Raw genomic sequence first — 23,339 nt, 5'->3', positions numbered from 1 at the left:
TTCATTGTGATTATATTTCATGGGGGAGGGAGGAAAGGATGAGGGTAAGTATGAAAGAGAGAAAACGTTCACTTTAAATTTTGTTAATTTAAATGTATTGTTCTACAAATATGTACCACAGTCAGTGACATGAATAACAATATTTTCATTTTTTAAAGAAATGACATAGGACCTCATATATGAACAAGAATGGCAGAATTCCCTTGTGACCAACCACCTGAGCTCTCTGACATTAATTACATAATCAGATCACTTCACCCCCGGCTTAATGACTTGCCCATGGCTTCCCACTGTTCATATAATCAAGATCCCTCCCGAGGGTCCCCAAGCCCTGGCCGCCTCAAAGCATCATGTCCCTCACTAACTGGGTCCAGCTACAGGAACCTATTTTTTCAACCCTCCAGACACACCAAGCTGGTTCCCACCCTTAAGCCTTTGTTTTGCCAACCCGACTGCCCAGGGATGCCTTTTCTCCAGGCTTCTTCACACCATCTGAAGTATCGGTTCAAGGACCTTCCTTGACACCTGGCTTCAGAGGACCCCTCCCCATAATCCCGGTTACATTTACCTGGAAGATTTTCTTCACAGCTCTCACTTGTCTCCGCAATTACATTACTGTCCATCCTCTCCTTTCAAGCCCATGAGAGCAGGACCTGGTGGGTTTCTTGTTTCCTGGTACCTCAGGAAGTACCGGCACATTGTGGACTCTCAGCAACTCGTTGTTGGGTGTTAGATAATGCATCTCCTGATAGGAATCTGATCAGCACAACTGGACCTTTTCAAAATACATTTCACCTTCTCACATATGAAACAAAATGGACACCACCTTGACAGAACAGCTACCTGACCACAAACTGGATGCCTAGATCATCATTCTCCACTCAGAAATGCAGATTACCTGGAGAATTCAAAATCAGGATGAAGTTGAGATTCATTGTTATTTCAGATTTATTTATCCATGAATCCTTACTATGCTTGGGAAAGGCAGGAAAGTAAGTTTCTCCGTGACCACCTTTCCTGAGTTGTCAATCCAAATGGCCAAATGAACCTTGAGGAAGGTGTTTAGCCAGGTTGGTCTTAACTGGAGCCAGCAAAATAGCTTGCTCAAAAAAACGGGTAAAAGAGGGTATTGAGATACAGGGGCCTAAATATGTCATTTTTTCAAACTTCCATCTGTTCTCTCAGGACTTACCAAACAATTCTTCATATCACTGCTATTTTTTAAGGATACTCAATTTCAGATGCCAGCATGTACCTTAATATTCTGGAAGAATTTCACCTGTGATAACCTGGTGTTCCCATGATCTCTTAGTGGTTTTGGGAGAGAGGGAGAATCCAAACTTTAAGAGCAGGTAAGGTCAGTGTATCGCTTGTTTTTAGGGTACTTCCATGCCACTGACCTATTTTTGCGTAGGTTTTCTCATTGAAAACGCATGCACAGAAAAAGACAAAGATTTCTTGGCTGAAAATGCCAAGGAACAAATCTGTTGGGTGCTAAGACTCACACTAAACAATCACTTTGTAGCAACAAACACAAGAGCAAATAGAGACACCTGGCCTCCCTGTCGCCCTAGGAAGGCTACGGAGGACGGGAGTTTAACCCTTCCGTTTAAAACTTAGAGCAGCCTTCCTGCCCAATACTCAAGTCCTCTTGGGGATCTTCCCCTCTGGTGACCTGTGTTTAAGAAGTTAAGTTAAAAGGAAGGGATAAACAGGGAGCTGCCCTATCAAAAGGCATAAATTTTCAGTCGTACAAGATGAACGAGTTCTAGAAGTCAGCTAGACCACACTGTGCCCCTAGTAATAATGTTGTATATACCCACTTAAACATTCCCTTAGGGTGGATCTTACATTAGGAGTTTTTACTACAATAAAATTTTTTAAAATTTAAAGAATTTAAGTTTATTAATTTAATTGCATTTAAGAAATATATTACTTTTGGGGTGCCTGGGTGGCTCAGTCTGTTGAGCATCCAACTTTGGCTCAGGTCATGATCTCGCAGTTCATGGGTTCAAGGTCCACATCTGGTTCTGTGCTGACAGCTCGGATCCTGTGTCTCCCTCTCTCTCTGCCCCTCCCCTGCTCATGCTTTCTCTCTCTCTCTCTCTCTCTCTCTGTCTCTGTCTCTCTCTCTCAAAAATAAAAAAAAAATTTAATTCAAAAAAGAAATATATTACTTTTATACGCAAAATTTAATATTTATTTACTATATAACATAGATATCTGTATGTGTGTATACACACACCTTTTTCAATCCTTCAAAACATGTTCTTCTTTTGTTCTTTTCTGATATCTCCTGCTGGGCAGTTAAGACAGTAATCTTAATATTAACCTAACAGATAAGGAAATGAAAGCAAAGGATAGCTACACTATGTGTAGCAGAAATAGACTTAAAACACAGATTTTTTTTTTTTTTTTTTGCCTCTCAAGTTGGGGCTAAAGTTTGGGGCTGTTCACAGCTGTTTTCTGCTAAGTCTTACTTCTGAGCCCACGGTCACACCTATCATCAGCACACAGGGAATCCATGAGGCTTCTCACCTGAGCAGGACAAACACAGTACTGCCCCGAAATGAAGGCAGCACCAGGCTTTGGAGTCCAGCAGGGCTTGGTGCAAATCACCAGCATTAATCCCAGCTCTACAACTCTGGGCAAGTCACTGTACCTCTCCATATCCATTTCCTCATCTATATAATTGGGGTAGTGATACCTGTACCTCATAGGATTGTTCTGAGGATTAAATGAGACAAATCAGAGAAAGTACTTAGCACAGTCCCCAAACCATGGCAAGAAAATCAGTGGTTAAGACTGGCCTAAAAGTTTAACTTCTAGATCAAAACCTATCAGATCAGAACAAAAATTCTACAAAAACCCTTGACTCCCTACCAGACCATAAAACCTACAGCTATATGTTTAGGGCCTACAGGCACTCTGAAAATATGCAATAGAAAAGGAAAAGGAAAAGGAAAAGGAAAAGGAAAAGGAAAAGGAAAAGGAAAAGGAAAAGGAATCTTCCATTGCCAGCAGATGCTGATAGTATTTCTCCCAACAGGGAGAAAAATTAAGAAAACCACATGGATATCCAGACAAGATTCTTATGATGACCATACTACACATCCACTAATAAATTGGCATCCTGTTTTTATACATCAGTTCTATGAGCCTAATTAATCTGATTCTCCTGTATTTGTGTCATTAAAACCAAAACTCAGTCTATAAGGCCATTAGCCAGACTCTGCAGAGCCATAAGGAGGCCAGAGGACATTATCAATAGGGTGATGGACCTCTTGAAGGAAACTTCTTCCAGACAAACTACTTTACTAGCAGGGGTAACATAGCTTCTAAAGGTTCTATGGCATCAAGAGGAAGAAACAAACAGGGGGAAAGTATGGTGACTGTCCAGATGCATAAGAACCTTCAAGTATAAATCAAAACCACGATAAGACACCACTCATACCCACCAGGATGGCTAGAATTAAAAAAGCAGATAATAACAAGTGCCGATGAGGATGTGGAGAAATTGGAACCCTCATACACTGCTGATGGCAATTTAAAATGGTGCAGCTACTTTGGAAAAGTTTGACAATTCTTCAAATGTTAGATATAGAGTTATGATATAGCCCAGCAATTTTCACTTATAAGTACAAAGCCAAAAGAAATAAGAACATTATTTCCATACAAACACATGTATACAAATGTTTACAGCAGCATTATTCATAATAGCCAAAATGAAACAACCCAAATAAATGTCCATCAACTGATGAATGGATAAACCAAATGTGGGACATCCATATAATGGAATATGATGTAACAATAAAAAGAAAGAAAATACTGATACATGCTACAAAGTGGAGGAAGGCTGGAAACATTATGCAAAGTGACAGACTAAGGGAAGGAAGAAAACATGTGGAGCCACAAAGGACCACAGAGCGTATAAATCCACTTCTATGAAAGCTCAGGATTAGGCTAAACTATACAGACCAAAAGATTAGTGATTGCCTAGGACTAGGAGCAGGGGAAAGGCAAGTTGGAAGTAGAGGAAGCTAAAAGGAGTGGGGCTTCTTTTCATGGCAATGAAAATGTTTTGATCAATGCTATGAATATTAAAAACCATTGACTTACACACTTTAAATGCATGAGTTGCAGGTTGTGTGAATTATATTTTAATAAAGTTATTTTTAAAAAACATGGTTAGGGGCACCTGGGTTGCTCAGTTGGTTGAGTGTCTCTTAATTTTGGTTCAGATCATGATCCCAGGGTCATGAGATCAGGTCCTGCATCAGGCTCTACACTGAGTAGAGCGCCTGCTTAAGAGTCTTTCTCTCCCTCCCTCTGCCCCTCCCCCCTCTCAAAATAAATAAACATTTAAAATCAAAACACCCTTATCTCTATTTTTCCTGGCCAATCTACTATTAAAAATAAACCCCGTTTATGAGATACCTACTATTTGTCAAATGCTGTGCCAGGCAACTTACTTATATTATCTCATTTGTTTCTCCTAACAATTTTATGAGGTAGGCAAAAAACAAACAAACAAAAACCCCAAACAACTCAAATATTCCTGTAGATGCCTTCTACTTAGTGATATGAGTAGGCTGAATCCTGATACAGGGAGATGCTGGTAAAACCCAGATGACTAAAAACTCAAAGCGTGCAACTATTTAGAGAAAGGCAGGAGATGGGGAGAAAAAAATCACCATAATTCCATGAAAATGGAAAATTCCACATGAAAAATTCCATCATTTCATAGACATCCTTGCCCAAGGAAGGCTGCATACACTGGCAGGTCCCTTCAGAAGAGGAGTAATCATATGTAAAAGCACCCGGTGGTGCTGATGTGGAGTACAATAGCACCCAGTAGGATAATCAAAGGAAGGCAGCACAAACATCAAGGAGATGAGTGAGAGTTTTATTCCTTGTTCCCAGACTGGCTTGCTTTTTATATTCCCCCAAAAGGAAAAAGTATCTTTGATAGGATTACAAAAATAGCATATGTACCTTATAAAATATTTTTCAGAAAATGCAAGCTGTAATAAAGAAGAAAGTAGTCTTCAAGCCATAGCCAGCACCAAGAGTTGGTGTTCATCAGTAGTCAATGGTACTACACACAGTTAAATTGAATTTCAATGTTCAACAGCTAACACACAGGAAAAGATCTGGAGACCAAAGGGAGAAGAAATGTGCCCTGAAAAACTCTGACCCTGAAACTTCAAAGATGACTATGGAGAAACCAAGTCCACAGACCTGTCCTCTGAAAATAGGACCACTGAGAGAAGGCAAAGAGCCTGCCGAAATCTCCCACCACCAAAAGTGGTCACAAAAAGAGAATGACCCCATTCTCACCTGTCTATCTTAAACCTCCCCACTTCAAGGAAGATTCCTGAATTAAATCTGTTCACCACAAAGCACAGGGACCAGAGTGGAAGATGGAGAAATGACAAATATGGTGACTTCCAGGCTCAGGTTTCCAAACAGTGACCATCTTCAGGTGAAGGGGCCAGGCCCATTCACAGTGTTGGGCCCTGGTGTCCTTGGGGATGGAACCCTCTCCACTCAACAAATGCCTTGTTCCAACAGTGGGTGCCAAAGGAGAGGCCACAGCCACGGACAAAGGTGTGCTCCTGCTCCTTTATAACAAACCCACAGAGCCCTTGGCCCAGGATCCAGTAGGTCCTACGCAGCTGCCAACTTGGTGTGAAAATAAGAACCAAAGCTTCAAAGAGCATGCAAGAAGTCCAGGCTGCAGCTAAGACAAATGATCTTCATTTCTAAGACCTTTGAGACACAGGAGGGCCATGGTACTTGTCACAGCAGCCATTTGCCAAGGGACCAAGACATGACAGCTGCTCCTGGGCATGGCATCCTGCCCCTAGACTGCCCTAGCAGTTTATCTATGTCTGGCCAGCAGCCAACCATTTCCCTACCTACCAGAGTTAGAACCCAAGCCCAGGACTGAATTTTCAGTTGTATTTTTTTATAGCTCTTAACCCTTCTGCATCCATACCACTTTTCTTCTCCCTTACAATTAAATCTGGCTTGCAGCAAGTTGCTAAGAAAGGGCATTTCCAGGAGGAAGGGTTGGGGGGGCAGGGCAGGGGAAGGAGCTGGAATGAAAAACTGGTAAAACAAAGACACACAAACGATCATTTGAAGAGGCAGTGTTGCATAATGATTACAAGGAAATTTCAGAGCAAGCAGAAGGTAGGTTCAAACCCCAGTTGTAGCCATTACCAGCCATGAGCCTTCAGAAACACTATTTCCCTTCTCTACCAGGTGTCAAATAGTACCTCTACCTAACGCAAAGCCCAGCATGATACCCAACACAGAGGAGGTGTTGAATAAATACTTATCATCTTAATAAAAGTTACTGCAACTTTACATAAGATGAAGAGCTCCCATGATTCAATCTTTCATTCTGCATCTCTTTAAATGAGCAACTAGTAAATGCCAGGTGGAAGAAGGTTAAAAGATTAAGACACTTAAGGAATACCCTTGCCCTTGTGAGCTTAAAGTCTTCTGAGGGCAATAGACACTCAACAAATATACCAATACATAAATTAATGCAGGTATTTAGATCTGTGAAAGAAAAAAAAAAACCATGGCACTGCAAAAAAAGAATATGGTGGGGGTGGGGTTGAGAGGGGCAAGGCAGGAAGGATCTGATCAGTTATTAAGTTGTACTTACTTTGTCACCTAAGTTCTATAGCCTATGTCTGGGAAATGGTTCAAAAAGGAAACAAAAGGATCCTCATTCCCATCTGAAATTCTGGCAACCCAGTTCCCAAAAGAAATACAAATGCCAAAACAAATCTGAGAATATGCTCAGCCTGATAACTAAACATGTGCACCTTAACGTGGAGAATTTGATTTCCCACCTGGACAAGTAGCTCAGCTCACAAAGAATGGTAGCACTTACTGCTGGTAAAGGTGAGTCAACAGACATCCTCACCCATACTGGTGCGAATGTAAATTTGTATGACCTACTTGGAGAACAGTTTCACACTGGGCATCAGAACTCTAAGCATATTCTTCGACCCAGACTTCTAGTAATTTATCCTCAAGAAATAAGAAGACAAGCATTACAATACGAACGTGTAAGGACAGTTATTTCAGGTTGCTTCTAGCCCCAAGAAGCTGGAAACAACCTGCATCTTCAGTAGAAAAGTACTTAACAAAATATGTTAAATCCATGCACAGAATACTGAATAGCTTTCAAAAAATAACATACCTCTATTTATCCAAAGATGGGAAAATGTCCAAAACATGGTGGTAAGTAGAGAAAAAACAGTTTGCATAAGGGTATATATAGATTATCTCTATTTATGTAGGAAAAAAAAAGATGTATGTGCACACACCAACACAATACACAACTAAACTTTAGCTACGGTTCTCCCTGGAAGGCTCTCTGACAATTGCTACGTCCTTTGTACCTGTATGAATTACCTTAACTTTTTACAAAAATCATATATTACTTTGTTGTGCCCCACACAGATGAGATTTGTTTTAGGGGTGGGATGAAGAAATGAAATCAGGAAATCAAGCGATAATAATCTTTTATTACCTCACTACACTATTACCCCATGTCCCTAGGTCAAAAGCAACTTTCTCAATATGCGAGTATATGTCTGGGTTTTTAGATTTTTTTCCTTGCAAAGTCCTTTGTTCTATACTGTTCAAAGGAAATTAAAACAAAAGCATAATTTCAAAGTATCCCACTATGACTATTGAAAAAACATTTTCAAAACTCCAAGGATGGAAAATAAGTGATCTAACATTTTTTGAGCACATACTCATGTCACATTCAGTATCGTGTCTTATCTTCACCACAACACCATTTGGTAGTTGTCACAGCCCACCCCCTTTCACAGAGGAGGTAACTGAGGTTTCGAAAAATTCGTGCGTCACTCAAGGTCACAGAGCAGTTGAGTGCAGGTCTGATAGGAGACTCTTCTCGGGGACAGCAGCAGTTTTCCAGTGGCTGCTGTAACCAAGCACCACAAACTTAGGGGCTTAAATAAAAGAAATTTACTCTCTCACAGTTCTGGAAGCTGGAAATTCAAAATCAAGGCGTTGGCAGTGGGCCCACGCTCCCTCTGAAACCTGTAGGGCAGAATCCCTCCTTGCTTCCTTGAGCTACTGGCGTTTGCCAACCATCCTTGGAGTTCCTTGGCTTGTAGATACAGGACTCTGAACACTGCCCCTGCTGTCACATGTGCTTCTGTCTTGGTGTATCTTCTCCTCTTCCTATAAGGACTCCAGTCAAATGGGATTAGGACCTCATCTCACTTAGTTGTATCTGCAAAGACCCTATTTCCCAAAATGTCACATTCTGTAGCAGTGGGGATTAGGATTTCAGTATCTTTTGGGGGACACATTTCTACCCATAGTAGACTAAGGAAGCCTACACTTCTTTCTCTAACACATCCTGCCCACAGCACCACAACCCATTAATATCATGCCTGTGTCATTGCAGGCTTCATAGAACTTCCCACAACTGTGGAACTTCCCATGGCAACTCTCTTTGCCTTCAGGCAAGACTAAATCCAAACTGGTCAAGGCATGTGAGCTCAGGTCCCGCTATGAAGGCTCTCTACCTTCTACACTGGTTCTCATCAGCTGTTGAGGGACTCTCTGAAATTATTTATTCTTCCAGGTTCAGGTTCAAAATACACTCAAGAGCTTGGTAATGTTAAGAGCACTAGAAAAGTGTGGAGGAAAGATGGTTCACTCTCCCAAAGCCCCTGATTTAGGGTCAGACCGAATGCTCTGTGCAAAGAGGGGGAGGGAGGCACGGTACTACTTCACTATGTTCCTGGTATAACTCCTGGCCTTTGCAGTCCTCTTAGATCAGACACCAAAAGCAAATTGCCGATATGCTATTTCTTGACTGAATCAGTTTCTTTTCTTTTTCAATTTCCAGAGCTGTTTCCAAAAGCAGCAAGAATGTTGCTGAAACCAGTCATCAAAAGCTATCCTGTCGACTGGTAGTTTTCAGGCCAAGGCATTTGGCTCAGCAGATTGGGGGCGGGGGAGAAAGACCGAGCAAGGACCCTGCATGGGTGAGAACCGGCGTGCCCCATTTATTTCACATGAAGAGACACACCAGGATTTATGCCTCTCTAAGAATATCTACCCCAGAGCTCTCAAATTTGCTTTCCAATATGCTGCTGAGCATCATGCCATGTGGAGGTACATTTGGAACAAGTGAATAGCCTCCCAGGTTGTGTTTTTGCCTCAGTGTTGCAGAAGTTCAAGCCTGTAAAGGTGAACAGCCTCCCATCTGCCTCCACCTCTCCATCTCAGCAAGCTGACGAATGGCCCAAGGAGACAGCTGGGACTGGGGAGTGTTCACGGGCCTCCCACCTGTGTTGAAATCATGCAAAATGTCAGAGGCTTCCAATCAGTGTCAAGCTGTACCTTCCATGGCAAGCATCCTGATGGCCCTCCACAGCTGATGGCAGCAGGAAGCTGTACTTCCTATGGCCTTACATAGTACACAAGGCTGACAATGGCTGAGACAGGCGCGAAACGCCCTGCGTCATTTGGCCATGCCAGGTTCCTCCTACACTAATTTCTCCCACACCCACCTCCTCCAGCACCTCCTTCCTCCCCTACCTTTCTCTCATTTCCAAGTCCCCTGGACTTTGATTTAGTAACAACTTTGTTTTTAAAAAATGGATTAGGGGCGCCTGGTTGGCTCAGTCAGTTAAGCATCTGACTCTTGATTTCGGCTCAGGTTATGATATTCATGAGTTTGAGCCCTGCATTGAGCTCTGCACTATCAGGATTGGGATTCCCTCTCTCCCTCTCTCTGTCCCTTCCCAGCTTGCACGTGGTCTCTCTGTCCCTCTCAAAGTAAATTTTAAAAGTTAAAAAAATTTTTAATAAAAAAATGGATTAAAAATGATCGAACTACCTAAAGAGGTACTGTCCAATTCAGTAGCCACCAGCCACATGTGGCTATTTATGGTTCAATTAATTTAAATTAAATAAAGTTAAAAATGTAGCCACATAGCAAATGGTGAATGGCCACATGTGGGTAATGGCTTGATGATACTGCACAGTGCAGCTATAGAACAATAATGATTGTAGAGATTTCTGCTGGACAGCTCTGGTCTAAAGGATATAAAGAGCATCTCCTCTCTTTCTTCTGTCCCCAGTCCCCCTCCCTGAGGAGATCTTGCTGCCAGTCTCCTTTATATCCTTGTAGAGATTTTTTTTATATGCCTAAACAGTGTGTGTGGATGCAAACCTCTTTTGTTAAAACAAATGAGAAGAGACCCTAAACGCTGTTTTGCTCTATGCTTTCTTCACTTAATGACACTTGGACATCACAATGCACATGTACACATAGTGCTTCATTCTTTTAGTGGCCTCACAGCAATCTACTGTCACCAGGACAACCATCACCACCCTATCCTTCTAGCCACGCTCTTCTGTGTCCCCCTGTGTGGCCCTGCACCCTTCCTTCCCCAAAACACGTTCATCCTATCCCACTCTCCACATCCTCAGACTCTTTTCCGACTCTTGCTCTCACCAGTTGGCCTAAGAAAAACCTGGTTGCTCCCTGAGGAAGCTGCCTCCCCGACCTTGGAAGCAGAGGCAGTGTGTTCTCTCTCATCCACATACTCGCAGCCTATGTGCCTCATGGTGAATTACAAACCAGTCCTCCGGCTTTTTCCCTTCCATGCTCCCAGTCAGTCTCAGGCTAAACCAGCCAGGATGCCTCCTTGCCATTAGCCCCAACCACCTGGTCCCTCTCTTTTCCTGGCTGATGGAAACAACACCTGCTTCACTGCCTTCATCTCCTCCCCAACTCTGCAACCATTGCTTCAATCCCAGATGGAGCATCTGGCCAATACTTGGTGGAACGTATGTCCCTGACCTTTTGTTCTTGCCTGACATCAGCCACCCATTCCCAGCCTAAATTCACACCAGTAGGCAAACCACCTGTGAAATGCTGGATTTGAGCATCTCATTCTCAGATCAGTGCCCCACACCTAGGACTGTCTACCTAAGCAAGATTTCTCAACCATGAGGGCCATTTGTTAATTTTGCCATGGCCATTACATTTAGTGAAAGAAGCCAGTCACAAAACAAATAGCTTATGATTGTACTTATGTGAGGTACCTACAGTAATCAAATGCATAGAAACAAAGTAGAATCATGGCTGCAAAGGGCTGGGGGAGAGGGAAAAGGGAAGCTGTTTAGTAAGTATGAAGTTTCAGCTTTGCATGATGAAGGAGCTCACAACCGTAAAATGAATATATTTAATACTACTAAACCACACACTTAAAATGTTTAAGATGGTAAATCCAGTGGTAGTGTTTTTTACCATAATAAAAAGGAAGTGCAAAACAAAACGATTGAGAGCTACACCCTATGGTGATGCTAAAGGCATCCTCTCTTCCGCTGGGCATCAAGCACCCAGCCAGCACACACAGTATCAGGCAGCAAGGCTGACAAAGGTCCCACTGCTCCCTGTACTGGCAATTCCAAGCTCAAGATTCTCTCTGAAGCTTAGAGTCAAAGTAGGACAAATTAGAGGAATTAACTAAGGACCAGTTGGGTATTTCCTCATTTATTATTCTCCAGCAACTAACTGAAAACCGGTGGTTTTTCTAGCTATGCCTCTCATAATTCATTCATGCCCATTAATACGCAAACATCGGTTTCTCATCTGGCAGTGATTCCATGAATTTTTAATTTACATGGGATGAGGCAGAGATTAAAACTTTAAACTAAAGCCAACAATACAATGGATTGTGGGATATTGTTTTAATCCCTACATTTAAGAATCTCCAAATAAATTCACTGGCATCATTGCATGAATCTGGGAATTATCAAAGCAACTACTCGGAATTTTTGCCTTTGGGGTATCATGAGAGATATACATTTTTGTAATGGTACCTATTTTGCAATCACTGAAAACCAAAACACATTTCTTGTCATCAGTCTTTTCATCTTGGAAAACTCAAGGCCACCTGGCAAATGCTCAAAGAGATCCTGACTCTATGGAAAAGCTACAATAATTTGTAGATTTGTGACTAATACATAAGAAACTCATTTCAGCATAAAGGAAATCAGATTTAAAAGAGCAAATTAGAAGAGAGAAATTGAGTAACACTGAACTCAATTCCTTCTGGAATCGCAAATCAAATTCTGGATTATTATTTCTAAAGTAAGAAAAGACAGAGAGGGAAGAGCTCTCTCTTTTGAGGTCAAGGCCCAAAAGAATTATACTATAAGCCACATAAGTAATTAAAATTTTTTAAAAGCCACATTAGAAAAAAGAAACAGAAGCAAGTAAAATTAATTATAATAGTTTAATCCAATATATCCAAAATATTCTTTAAAAAAAAAAAGATTTGGTGGGGCGCCTGGGTGGCTAAGTCGGTTAAGCGTCCGACTTCAGCTCAGGTCACGATCTCACAGCCCGTGAGTTCGAGCCCCGCGTCGGGCTCTGGGCTGGTGGCTCAGAGCCTGGAGCCTGCTTCCAATTCTGTGTCTCCCTCTCTCTCTGCCCCTCCCCCATTAATGCTCTGTCTCTCTCTGCCTCAAAAATAAATAAACGTTAAAAAAAAAAAAAGATTTGGGGGCGCCTGTGTGGCTCAGTCAGTTGAGCATCCAACTTCGGCTCAGGCCATGCTCTCACAGTTCATGGGTTCAAGGTCCGCATCTGGCTCTGTGCTGACAGGTCAGAACCTACAGCCTGTTTCGGATTCTGTGTCTCCCTCCCTCTCTGCCCCTCCCTGCTTGTGCTCTGTCTCTCTCAAAAATAAATAAACATCTTTAAAAAAATTTTTTTTTTTAATTTTAACTTTTAAGTAACCTCTACACCCAACATGGAACCTGAACTCACACCCCCCCACCCCGAGATCAAGAGTTGAACGCTCTACAAACTGAGGCAGCCAGGAGCCCCATATCCAAAATATTCTTATATCAACATACAATCAATATTTTTAAAGTTATGAATAAAATGTTTACTTTTTTTTTTTTTTACTAAGTCTTTGGGATGTAGTGTGTATTTTATACTTACAACACCTCTTAGTTCAGACCAGCTACACCTAAGTGCCAGAATAGCCACCAGCAGCTATTGCACCAGACAGTACAACTATAGAACCAAAGAACATATCATCCTTGGAGAGAGACAGGACTAACTCTTAAAATGTGAGCATATTTCTAGATTGTTCTCACTGTATTCCTCAAATCATAGCCAGCAACCACTTGGGTTGTTGCATTGGCTGCTCCTTTGGCTGCACCACTGTTAACTCAACTTTGATCATTATAGTACCATAGTTTGAAATTTCACAAAATCAATTTACTACAATTGTTCTCTTAAGTTTTTCAACCATAAGTTGACTCAAAAAAATCAACTTTATCCTGAACAATATCATCTGGGGCATCACACATTCAATACTTCATATTTGTTAAAAGAGCTAATGTACATTTAAATAAATATGTAATACTTAAAAGAAGTTTCTATGCTCTACCTAAAGCCAACAATGAAATAAAATGTGTTCTCATTTGTGAATCAGCTATAGCATCATCTTTCAAAAGCTTTCCATTTGGCATATGCAACCCCAGATATATTACTACCAGAGTCCCCTAGCACCTAACGTTTGTATCTCAACATTCATACATTTAAGTATGACACAGCATCCTCATCAAGAGAACCTTCTGTCTGGGCACCACACAAATCACACTGTGGATAACATTTACTCATTTGTATTAAATTGTCCAAAAGTACAGAGGTGGGGTAAATGACCAGTGGTGGCTCAGTCTCAGAGGAGCCCCCTTAATAATTACCTAATAATAAAGATGGCAGCTAAGGTTTCCTGAACTACATGCCAAACATATATTATATATATGTTATATAGATATATAGATATATACACAGACATTATATATACATATATATACACATATACATACTGTTCTAATATAACATACATTATATTATACATATATAATATATACAATATCTCTGTGAAGGAGTTATTGTTGTTTTTCTGCTTTTCTAGATGAGGAAACAAGGCATAGAACAGTTAGCAACTTCCTATGGTCACAGAGCTAGCAAGTGGTAAGCTAAGATTCAAAGCCAAGATATCTAACTCTGGAACCTGTGCTATCAGCCTGGAGATTTAAAATGGAATAAAGAGATGCAAGTTGGAAAAGATGTGTTTTATGGTCACAAACTCAAATTCCTCAAAGACAAAACCATCACCCACAGGATGTAGAGACTGGGAGAAGCCACACCCTCTAATAGAGGAATGTAAGACCAGTAGGGTAATCTAGAACACCCTCAAGATATCTCCCATAAATTACAGTGGAAAAGTCATCTTACTTACGAAGAAAAAAAAAGCATGAAAATTCCAGAGAACAAAGATTCCAAAAACACATAGAGAAAGAGGATGGAAGAATGGATGGATTGAAGCATAGGTAGATCAATGGATAGATGGACAGAAGGACAGACAAATGAGCATACAAACATTCACTCCAGACTCAAGAGCAGAGGACAGGGAGAATTATAAAAGGATGTCCCATCTCTGTGACCATCCCAGAAGGTGCCTATCATACGGCTGATATCACAGCAGCCACGCTCAAAGTAAACTTGGGTCCTCATTCTCATCCCTGGAACCAAAGTTGCAAGGTGAGTTATGCTGACAGCCTAATTACGTGGCCTTCCTTTGCAAGGGTTCGGCAGCCTGGGACAAGATAAAAATCCACTTACATGTACTCCCTATGGGCAGAGTGTACAGCGGCAGCATTGCTGTAACGCCACAGGACAATCGCCGATGACAGGACGTCGAGGATGGCATCAAACTAGGAGAAGGAGACATGGCATTAGTGTTTTCCAGCGTTAAAAAAGCATGACGGTGAAGACACAAGACACAAAGGCTTGGAATCTGAGCCAGTGATCTCAGAGCAAAGAAGCTTCACATCATCATGATATAGGCTACTCATCATCCTCATGTTGGGTCCTGGGAATATGGAGCTGAGGTCACCCGACATGCCGGCCTGGTGGCAGTGCCATGGCTTCTCCACAGACCTCCCACTGCTCCCACGGACTGAGAAAGCACACTCTGTGGTGCAGTGGGCTCTGCTCCCTGGGCCCCAGCTTCTAGCGCTCTGGAGATACAGGGAGATATGGGGAGAGTTGTACTGTTCTGACCCATATCCCCCAGCAGACAAATAATTGCAGCACTTTCCCCTACATCCCAAGTAAAAGATTCAGGATAAGGATTCTATGTTTCCGGCTCTCGATACGATTGTTCTATATAAGGTTCAAGGGTGAGACTGAGAGTAAGGTTCAGGGTGAGATACCCCAAGGATTCTGGGAAATCTAACATTTCAGAATTGTATAAAAAATTCAATGCTCTTGTTTGAATGAATGAGTGAATGTGTGAGGGACAGAGACAGAAGAAAGGGGATAAAAGGGAGGGGTGGGTGTGGGGGGGGGGGGCATTTTTCTGGAGAGACTGTCCATACCTTTCAAAAGATTCTGAAAACAATCTACAACCTCCAAAACTTTAAGTTCTCACATCAAAGGGCAGAAGTGGGTTTGGGAACAGGAACACATGCCCTCAGGTACAGGAAACCCTAAAGCTACATAGGAGGATGTTGGAGCTCCCCAGATGAGTCACTGCACCACATCTCACTTTTCAGCTGGAAAACTCCAAGCACTAGCACTGTCTTGAAGGAATGTGGGGAAACTACACCCAAGCTTGCAACATGCCTAGCCTATAAAACATCTGAGACCTGTTTTCTCTGACCAATTCCCATCAGGAAACAGGTTCAGGACCCAGGTTACTCCTAGTGGGGCTACAGACTGACTTGTCTAGTGCCAGCAGCCCCAATCCTAACCCCAACACCTCTGCCTGTACCAGTAAATGCTTCACTCCAGTGTGTACCCACTTTCAAACCTACAACCTTGAGGGAGAAAAACAGGCTAAAACCATCCTCTCAACCAGGCGTGGAAAATGAGGTCCCCTAATCTGTTCTGGAGACGTGTAGAGTATCATTGTTTCCTTCAAAATTGTAGTTGTTTTTTTTTTTTTTTTTTTTTTTTTTTTATAGAAGCTATTTCCATAAAAGGTTTGTCACGCTAAGCTCTCTTCAGCTAACCACCCTCTGAACTGCCAGCCCAGAGTGAGATTTGTGGGCTCAGGAAAAACGTGCAAAACTTCATAAAAGTACATTTCAGGTTACTTACTGCAAACCCAAAAGCAGAGGCGCTGTACCTCATAACGGAGACAGCTAAAAAGAAAGAAAATATTATTCAGCATATTTTAAGACCTCATGGATATTTTCTCTCATTTATGAGTATATTAATATAGTTGATAGGGCCTTTTAAACATCAGTGGAAAAGTTCCAAGAGCATTAAGTTAAAAATTAACTGTACTTGTCAACCCTATGAACTGAAAAAAGGAAAGTGAAGGTGAAAAGATTGTGGACTCCACTGGCAACAGCAACCCTTCCCACTGCATCCTCTAGCACCAAAGGGCTGGCTTCAGAATGAAAATGTCCAAGCACCTGTCAATCAAATGGCTGCTGAGACTTTGAGACTTTAGCAATTGGGAACAGAGAGCTGGGAACCACATGAAACTGCCAGGGTAAAAGTGCCACCATCCACAATGTTCCCATCATCAGGTAATTAGTTGAGGTATCTACACACACATGTCACTGCTAACACAGTTCAGAGAAATCTCTTTCCCATCAGAGCTGAAAATCCAGTGTAGGCGTCAAGAAAACAGTTTGGAAAAACCATAGCAAATGATCTTAAATAAGAGATGTCTACAAATAAGAGATGTCTACAAGTTGTAATAAGGACATTTCTCCATGTTCAAAAATCTATCTACCTTTTTGGGGGGAAAGTCAACTGAGTGGTGTGTCTGTCTAATTCTGTGATCTGTTCTGTGCCCATGTCCAGCTTCAAAGACTGTTGTTCTCAGTTTGACTTAAAGCCATATTATCAAGCATATGTCCACCCTCCAACAAAGAATAAAACCCTACCCAGTGGGTCAGCAAAGGTTTGAAGTAGATTGTCCCAGGCACAGGTATGAAAAACATTGACTCATGGAGTAAGTGAGGCATAGGTGTGGGGCATGGAGGTCCATACCCATTTGAGCCCCAACTCAGCTCACCACATGGCCCCATTCTCTGTCCTCCCCATAACATCCAGGAATGGGCCCTGGACAGCCATATTGTGCTTTGTGCCCCTGCCCCCAGCTTTTATGGGGTCATCTGACCCAATGTGAACCAAGCATACTTCATTTTCTGTGAATTAAGAATTGAGACCAAGAGAGAATCTAGATGGTTGATTAATGTTGTGAGAATTGAAACCTAAGAACACAGAGGTGGAGTTGGCCATCGTTTGCTATAAACACCAAGGAGTGGAGAGACAAGCATAGGGTAAATACAATTCTGGGGCAAGAGAACCACTGGCTTCTTCACGTTTCCAAGCCCTTCCAGGGAGTCAGCTACACTCCAGCCCTCAGGCTGTGTAAGACCAATGCAATTCATTCAATTCCCAACCATCTCTGGCTCTTGCAATGAGCTACATCATTATCCCTGCGTTGTTCCTGGGCATAAGGAGAAGGGCAGAGCCAGCTGTGAGCAGTGATGGGGTGTAGCTTTTGTGGGCAACACAGCCATGGTGATGCAAAGGGGCTCTGGCTCTTCCCAAAGAACTCAACTCACAGGCCACATTGACATGAGCAAATATAGCAGGAGATCCCTTGAGGAATTGCACTGAGCACCAAGATACACTAGAGGACGCTAAGCCTGACTTGCACCAAGTTCTCGGTAACTTGTTAAGCTTCATAAAATTTCACAGAAACAAGTATTGGGTTGTTGTTGGTTTTTTTGTTTTGTTTTGTTTTTTGTTTTTTGTTTTTTGTTTTTTTTTTTACTTTACAGCCTGTTTTTACAGTATCTTGGCTCTGTGCTTTTTGTGGATTACTTGTTCATCAGCAATGGAAACCTTTTTAGCTCCTACTAACATCTTGCCCAGATGCTCAATATACACAGCAGATAAAGAAGAGCTCCCGCACTGTCCCCACCCATCACTGTCTGCCCTGGGCACCATGGAATGGAGGGCACAATGGATAAAGTACCACATTTGCCATCCCAGAAGACTGCCTGCTTTCCCAAGAGGTAAACTGTTACCGGTTACTGTAAAAAGCTTTAATCAGCTATTCAGTAAGACCACACATTTACACAGTGGATTACAGATTTCAAAGAGGTGTACACCCAGTTGATTATGTTGACAAACTCAAGGAACTTTACCTTAGAGACTCTGGAATCCCACAAAGGAGATGGCCATTGATGAGGGGTTTCCCTGATTCAGTTGGAGTCAGTGTCTATGATTTCAAACCTTCTCAGAATCATATGGAAAGTTCTGACTGGGTGAGTACTTCAAGCCTGCCCAGGGGATGAATAACTTAGAGCACAAATGGAATATTAATATTATTCTATCCCCGTGCACCAAAGAAAGTTTGACTAAGAGCTCCAGGTTAACCAGAGTCCTTCACAGAAGGGAAGGACTAACATGTATCATTTACTTATAAATTGGCTCCATCTGATCTCCCTGATAAGCTGCAAAGGGAGATAATGCTAAATTGTGTGGGGAATCTGGGGTACACTGAGGGGCCCTCCACAGGGCCTTGGCTCTGACAGCTTCCCTTTGTGGGCAGTTCCCACTTGGAGAACAGCAGACCGGAGCCAAGATGACTGACCACCAAGGTAGGGATTACAAAGCAGGTGCCCCTGGAGCCACAATCATACTTGGCTTAGGGTAGCTGAAAGCCACCACAGGTCCAACAAAAGTCTAGCAATACCTTGAAGGCAGGTGTACATTCAACAGTGGGTGACAGATAAGGACCCTTTCGACCTCAAAATTACGCTGCCAGCTGGCAATATGCACAGAGAGAAGGCAGTGGGGCTGCTATGAAGCGGAGCTCTCTTACGAAGATTGCTCTGGGTCAAGGCAAGGGCCACAAAAGCTGCTGAGGCTGTCAGCTGGCAGTGCGGGACCTGCATGACAAACACCACCGCTGCTCTGGAATGGAGTGCCCTACTGTCAGGAGCCTCTAAATTCATCCGGAGAGCATTGCTATCAGAACACCCTAGGGAAATTTTCCAGAACACTTCTGCTCCTCACATTTAGAACTTGTCTCCACTGCTCATAATTTAAACATGCACTCCGGGAGCCAGTGGCTGCCAACAGCCGACGAGGCATGCAATCACAGGCCACTGGAGCCTCATTCCCCAGGGGGCCCAGGCCTGCGTTTCCCCCTTCACGCCTGCCTCCCTTTCCCTGGAGAGAGCAGCAGTAGACCACCATCTGATTGGGCTGGCCTCGCACATCCAAACACGCATGCTTAGGATGTGACTGGACTCCCTTCATTTTCCGTGCCTTTTTTTTCTCCCCTATGAAAGCACAGAGTTTCTAAAATGTTCCTAAGTAAAATGAAGATCTGTAGTTTTGGGGCCTTCCCCACATCCATTCCCCATTGAGGTAAGAGCACCCTGAGTCTCCCCTGGGGAGAGCTACATCCTTATCCTCAGCGTGTGTGGTTTGTGTTGAATGACATCATCAGCTCCACTCTCATATACCCTTGTCCCACAGCCAAAGGTAAAGATTCAAGAGGGGCACAATTCAATGTGAGCCAGCGAGAACCTGTCCGGAGTTTGCGCCAAAAATACTGGGAAGGGGATGTCTTTCCAATATGGGACTGTATAGTTGGCAGCATGAAAACAGGGGCTACAGGTAGCAATTTTGTCCTAAATGGGGAGAAGCTGACTTAGAATGAAGCCAACACAAAGGAAAGCAGATATGAAGGATATCAGATCCCTGATAACATGCACTGAACCTCTGGAATCAGCCCTAACTGAAGTCTACCCCTGTATTTTTCAAATATGTCAGCTGGTAATTTCCTTTAATTTGCTTGAGCCAGCTTGAGTTGAGTTTGTACCACTTGCAGCCATGAGTCTGAAGACAATTTACCTTGTTCAGTAATCCTATGTCCAAGAATCTCTTTTAATGACTAAGAAATGGAAAAACACGTTATGGGGTGCCTGGGTGGTTCAGTTGGTTAAGCATCCGACTTCAGCTCAGGTCATGATCTCGTGGTTCACAAGTTCAAGCCCCACATTGGGCTCTGTACTGACAGTGGAGAGCCTGGAGCCTACTTCATATTCTGTGTCTCCCTCTCTCTTTGCCCCTCCCCAACTCGTGCACTCTCTTCCTCTCTCAAAAATAAAAACATATTTTAAAAAAAGATATGGAAAAACACTTTATACACAAAAGGTTCATCATAGGTTTATGTAATTTATAAGATCAAAACACTGGATGCAATTTAAAAGTCCAGTAACAGGGTGATGATTAAAGTACACTCCATTAAAAAGATTAAGCTACATGTAAGGTATTTCAAAATGTTGACAAAAAGTACATTTAGTTAATGCTTCTATGAGCACATTAGTTAGAATAATGATATTGATAATAAACACATAGGTGGCATGATAGGTGTCATCAGCACTGGGTGCCATGAAAAAGGATGGGCCTATGTCAGGAGGCATCTGGCTAGCACAGGTGAAAACTTAATGGGGAGGTCAGAAGAGGCTTCACTGCAAAGATGACATTTGAGCAAAGACGTGGAGGAGGTGAGGGAGTGAGCCATGCAATCACCTAGAAGAAGAACCTTCCAGATAACAAGAAGGGTCAGTGCAAAGGCCCTGAAATAGAATGTCTGGTATGTGTGAGGCCATTTTGCCTGATGCAAGAAGGAGTGGAGGAAAGTTATGTGAAATAATAGATTTCCTTATTGTTTGAGCAAAAATATGAGGTAGAAAAGCGTAATACATGTGTATAACTAGCTTTACAGTACAACCATGTTTTTAAGATGCATTGCAAACAACTAGAAAAAAAGCTCAAATGGTGATAGTGGTCAGTCTTTAGTGGGTGGGGATATTTGAGTGGATTTCTTTCCTATCAATTTTTTTTGTATTTTCCACATTTTTCTACAACCATCATACATGGCCATTCAAATTAGAAAAAGGAAATCCATTTTATTGGGGGGAAAAATTACCCAACGCTTAACAATATAGCCAAAGATCTAAAACAGAAGAGCGGAAATCAGATTTATGATGTACACTGGGGGGCAGGCTGCAGGGCTTCTGGCTAACAGGAAAATGTACTATCATACATGTCTTCATTACAGCTCAGTTTCTGAAATCCATTTCTCTAAGCTAAATCACCTACCTGAGTGGACTGCTAATGCCCCAGAGAGTTTGCAGAAGCACACATCAGGGTCAGGTGAGCCAGGGTGTGGCACGTAAGTAAAATGTCCCTCTCTGTCCATGGAACCTCCTGTCTCCCAGGTTTTCTCTTGTCCTACACTCTACTTTCATTTCTGTGTCGAAGGGGTAGTAACAGCTACACTCCCAGAAGCACACAGACAACAGAAGTCTTAAATAAATATTTATACAGGTCTGGTCAAAGACCTTCCTCGACTAAGTCACACATGGGCCAGAAAGTCCATCAGACTGAAAACTCAAAATTCAAACAGAAAGACAGCTGGAAAACGGAGCAGACCCAGGCAACCCATTGTTAGGGCAAAGCCAAATGCAAATCACGCAGCTGAATAAGCCCCAAGCTTGAGAGAGGGGTGTGGAGGTTCAAAGTGCCTTGGAAATGCACAGAGAGGTGGGAGCGCCAGCAAGGCAACTGTGGTCTGAGCCAGAGAGCCCCTCAACAACGTTACACAAAGAATGCCATTTCCATTGCAGGCTAGATTTACGGCAACAATGAGGTCCCATCTGTCATTCTCTCCTAAGTAAGGCAATAATTATCTTGAGCCTTAGCACTCTTTAGCAATACCCCAGGCCGCGTAACACCTCCGAGTTGCTAAATTATGTGGCCAGTAAAGCGCTAATAAATCAATCCCACTTTAATTAAACCATCTCTGTCACTCAGACGCCTGGCAACCGCCTCACCCACAGCTTCATAATTAACCCAACTTGAGAATTCTTTCCATCACCACCTTCATCGTGCTTGCTACTGCCTAGACGGCAGAAGAGGTGGAGCTGAGAGGAGTCAAAATTAACTGATCTACGTTCCAACTCACTTCCACAGAGCGTCCAATAACTTCCAGACTCTCTCACACACAAACAGATTAGACTACAATCATCTGCGATAGGATGCTGAATTCAGTTATCACTGGCAGAAAAGAGGGAGAAGTGGTTTGAAAACTCAAAACTGCTTTGCCCATTAGACTACTCCTCCTCAGTCGCAGCATAGCAACTTGACTTTGTATTTTATCTGTTTAGACCAGAGTTGGCAAAAGGGCCACCTGAGGATGAAATTTGAAAGTTTTTGTTTGACCTATATAGTACTCTTCAAATATTAGAGTTGGCTACTGCCATTTTAAAATCAGGAGACTTCATGGGGCGCCTGAGTGGCTCAGTCGGTTGGGGGTCCAACTTTAGCTCAGGTCATGATCTCACTGTCTGTGGGTTCGAGCCCCACATTGGGTTCTGTGCTGACAGCTTGGAGCCTGGAGCCTGCTTCAGATTCTGTGTCTCCCTCTCTCTCTGCCCCTCTCCCACTTGTACTCCATCTCTCTCTCTCAAAAATAAATAAACCTTAAAAAAAATTAAATCAGGAGACTTCACAAATTAAAACAAAGAAGAAGAAGACCTGGATTTTTGGCTTCTCTGGAAAACCTGAGATCAGCCGGTGTGGGTCTATCCCTTTCTCCCAGTGAGGCCATTGCTGGACAGGGCATGTGCTCTTGGTCACCTGCCTCTCCTGCAGCATCAGACCCAGGTGGCCTCCCTTACCTGCCTGGCCACCTCTGCTATCTAGCTGACCCAGCAGGCTTGATTATGGGACTTTAGATGCAGCCCACGAGCAGCTTACGGGAAAGGACAGTAGATTCATCTCCATATCTGCAGTCCTCAGCAAAATGCCTGCCAGTCATTGTGCTGCTTGGACAGTAGCCTCTGGTGTTTCCTACTGTAAATTACAGTAGGAATTTACAACAAGCTCTACCATGGACTAGGTTCTAAAGCCTTTATCATTTCTGTAGAGCTTCCCCAGAATGGAGACCCATTAGTTAGTCCCAGGCCTGCTATGGACACTTCCCCCTACCTTCCTGGGCTCTGTCAGCCTGTAGACAAGCAAAGCCTTGCCAAGACCCCAGGGATAATCGTGAGACTCTTCTTCTCTCTTTGACATGACCTAGAGGTATGTGGTCATGTAGAGAAAGTGGCCAAATGTTCCCTCTCCCAATTACATACCCACAAGACCATCTGTAACCCACAGCAAGAGAGGATTT

General features: G+C 42.8%; 1 protein-coding gene across 1 annotated transcript in view; it reads right to left on the bottom strand.

The window, feature by feature from the left end:
* The window catches only part of TMEM163 (transmembrane protein 163), a 238,182-nt gene that overhangs the window by 86,232 nt on the left and 128,611 nt on the right, over positions 1–23,339 (bottom strand). The window contains exons 3-4 of the mRNA XM_019454495.2: positions 16,214–16,257; positions 14,732–14,823 (exon numbers count right to left, since the gene is read on the bottom strand). Coding sequence (XP_019310040.1) covers positions 14,732–14,823; positions 16,214–16,257 — 136 coding nt within the window. The remainder of the gene's footprint in view (positions 1–14,731; positions 14,824–16,213; positions 16,258–23,339) is intronic.

The sequence above is a fragment of the Panthera pardus genome, unplaced genomic scaffold, assembly GCF_024362965.1.
Source record: "Panthera pardus isolate Hobbes unplaced genomic scaffold, ASM2436296v1 HiC_scaffold_10, whole genome shotgun sequence".
Lineage (NCBI taxonomy): Eukaryota > Metazoa > Chordata > Mammalia > Carnivora > Felidae > Panthera > Panthera pardus.
The sequence above is the reverse complement of the archived record's forward strand: the minus strand, read 5'-3'. Positions and strand labels throughout refer to the sequence as shown.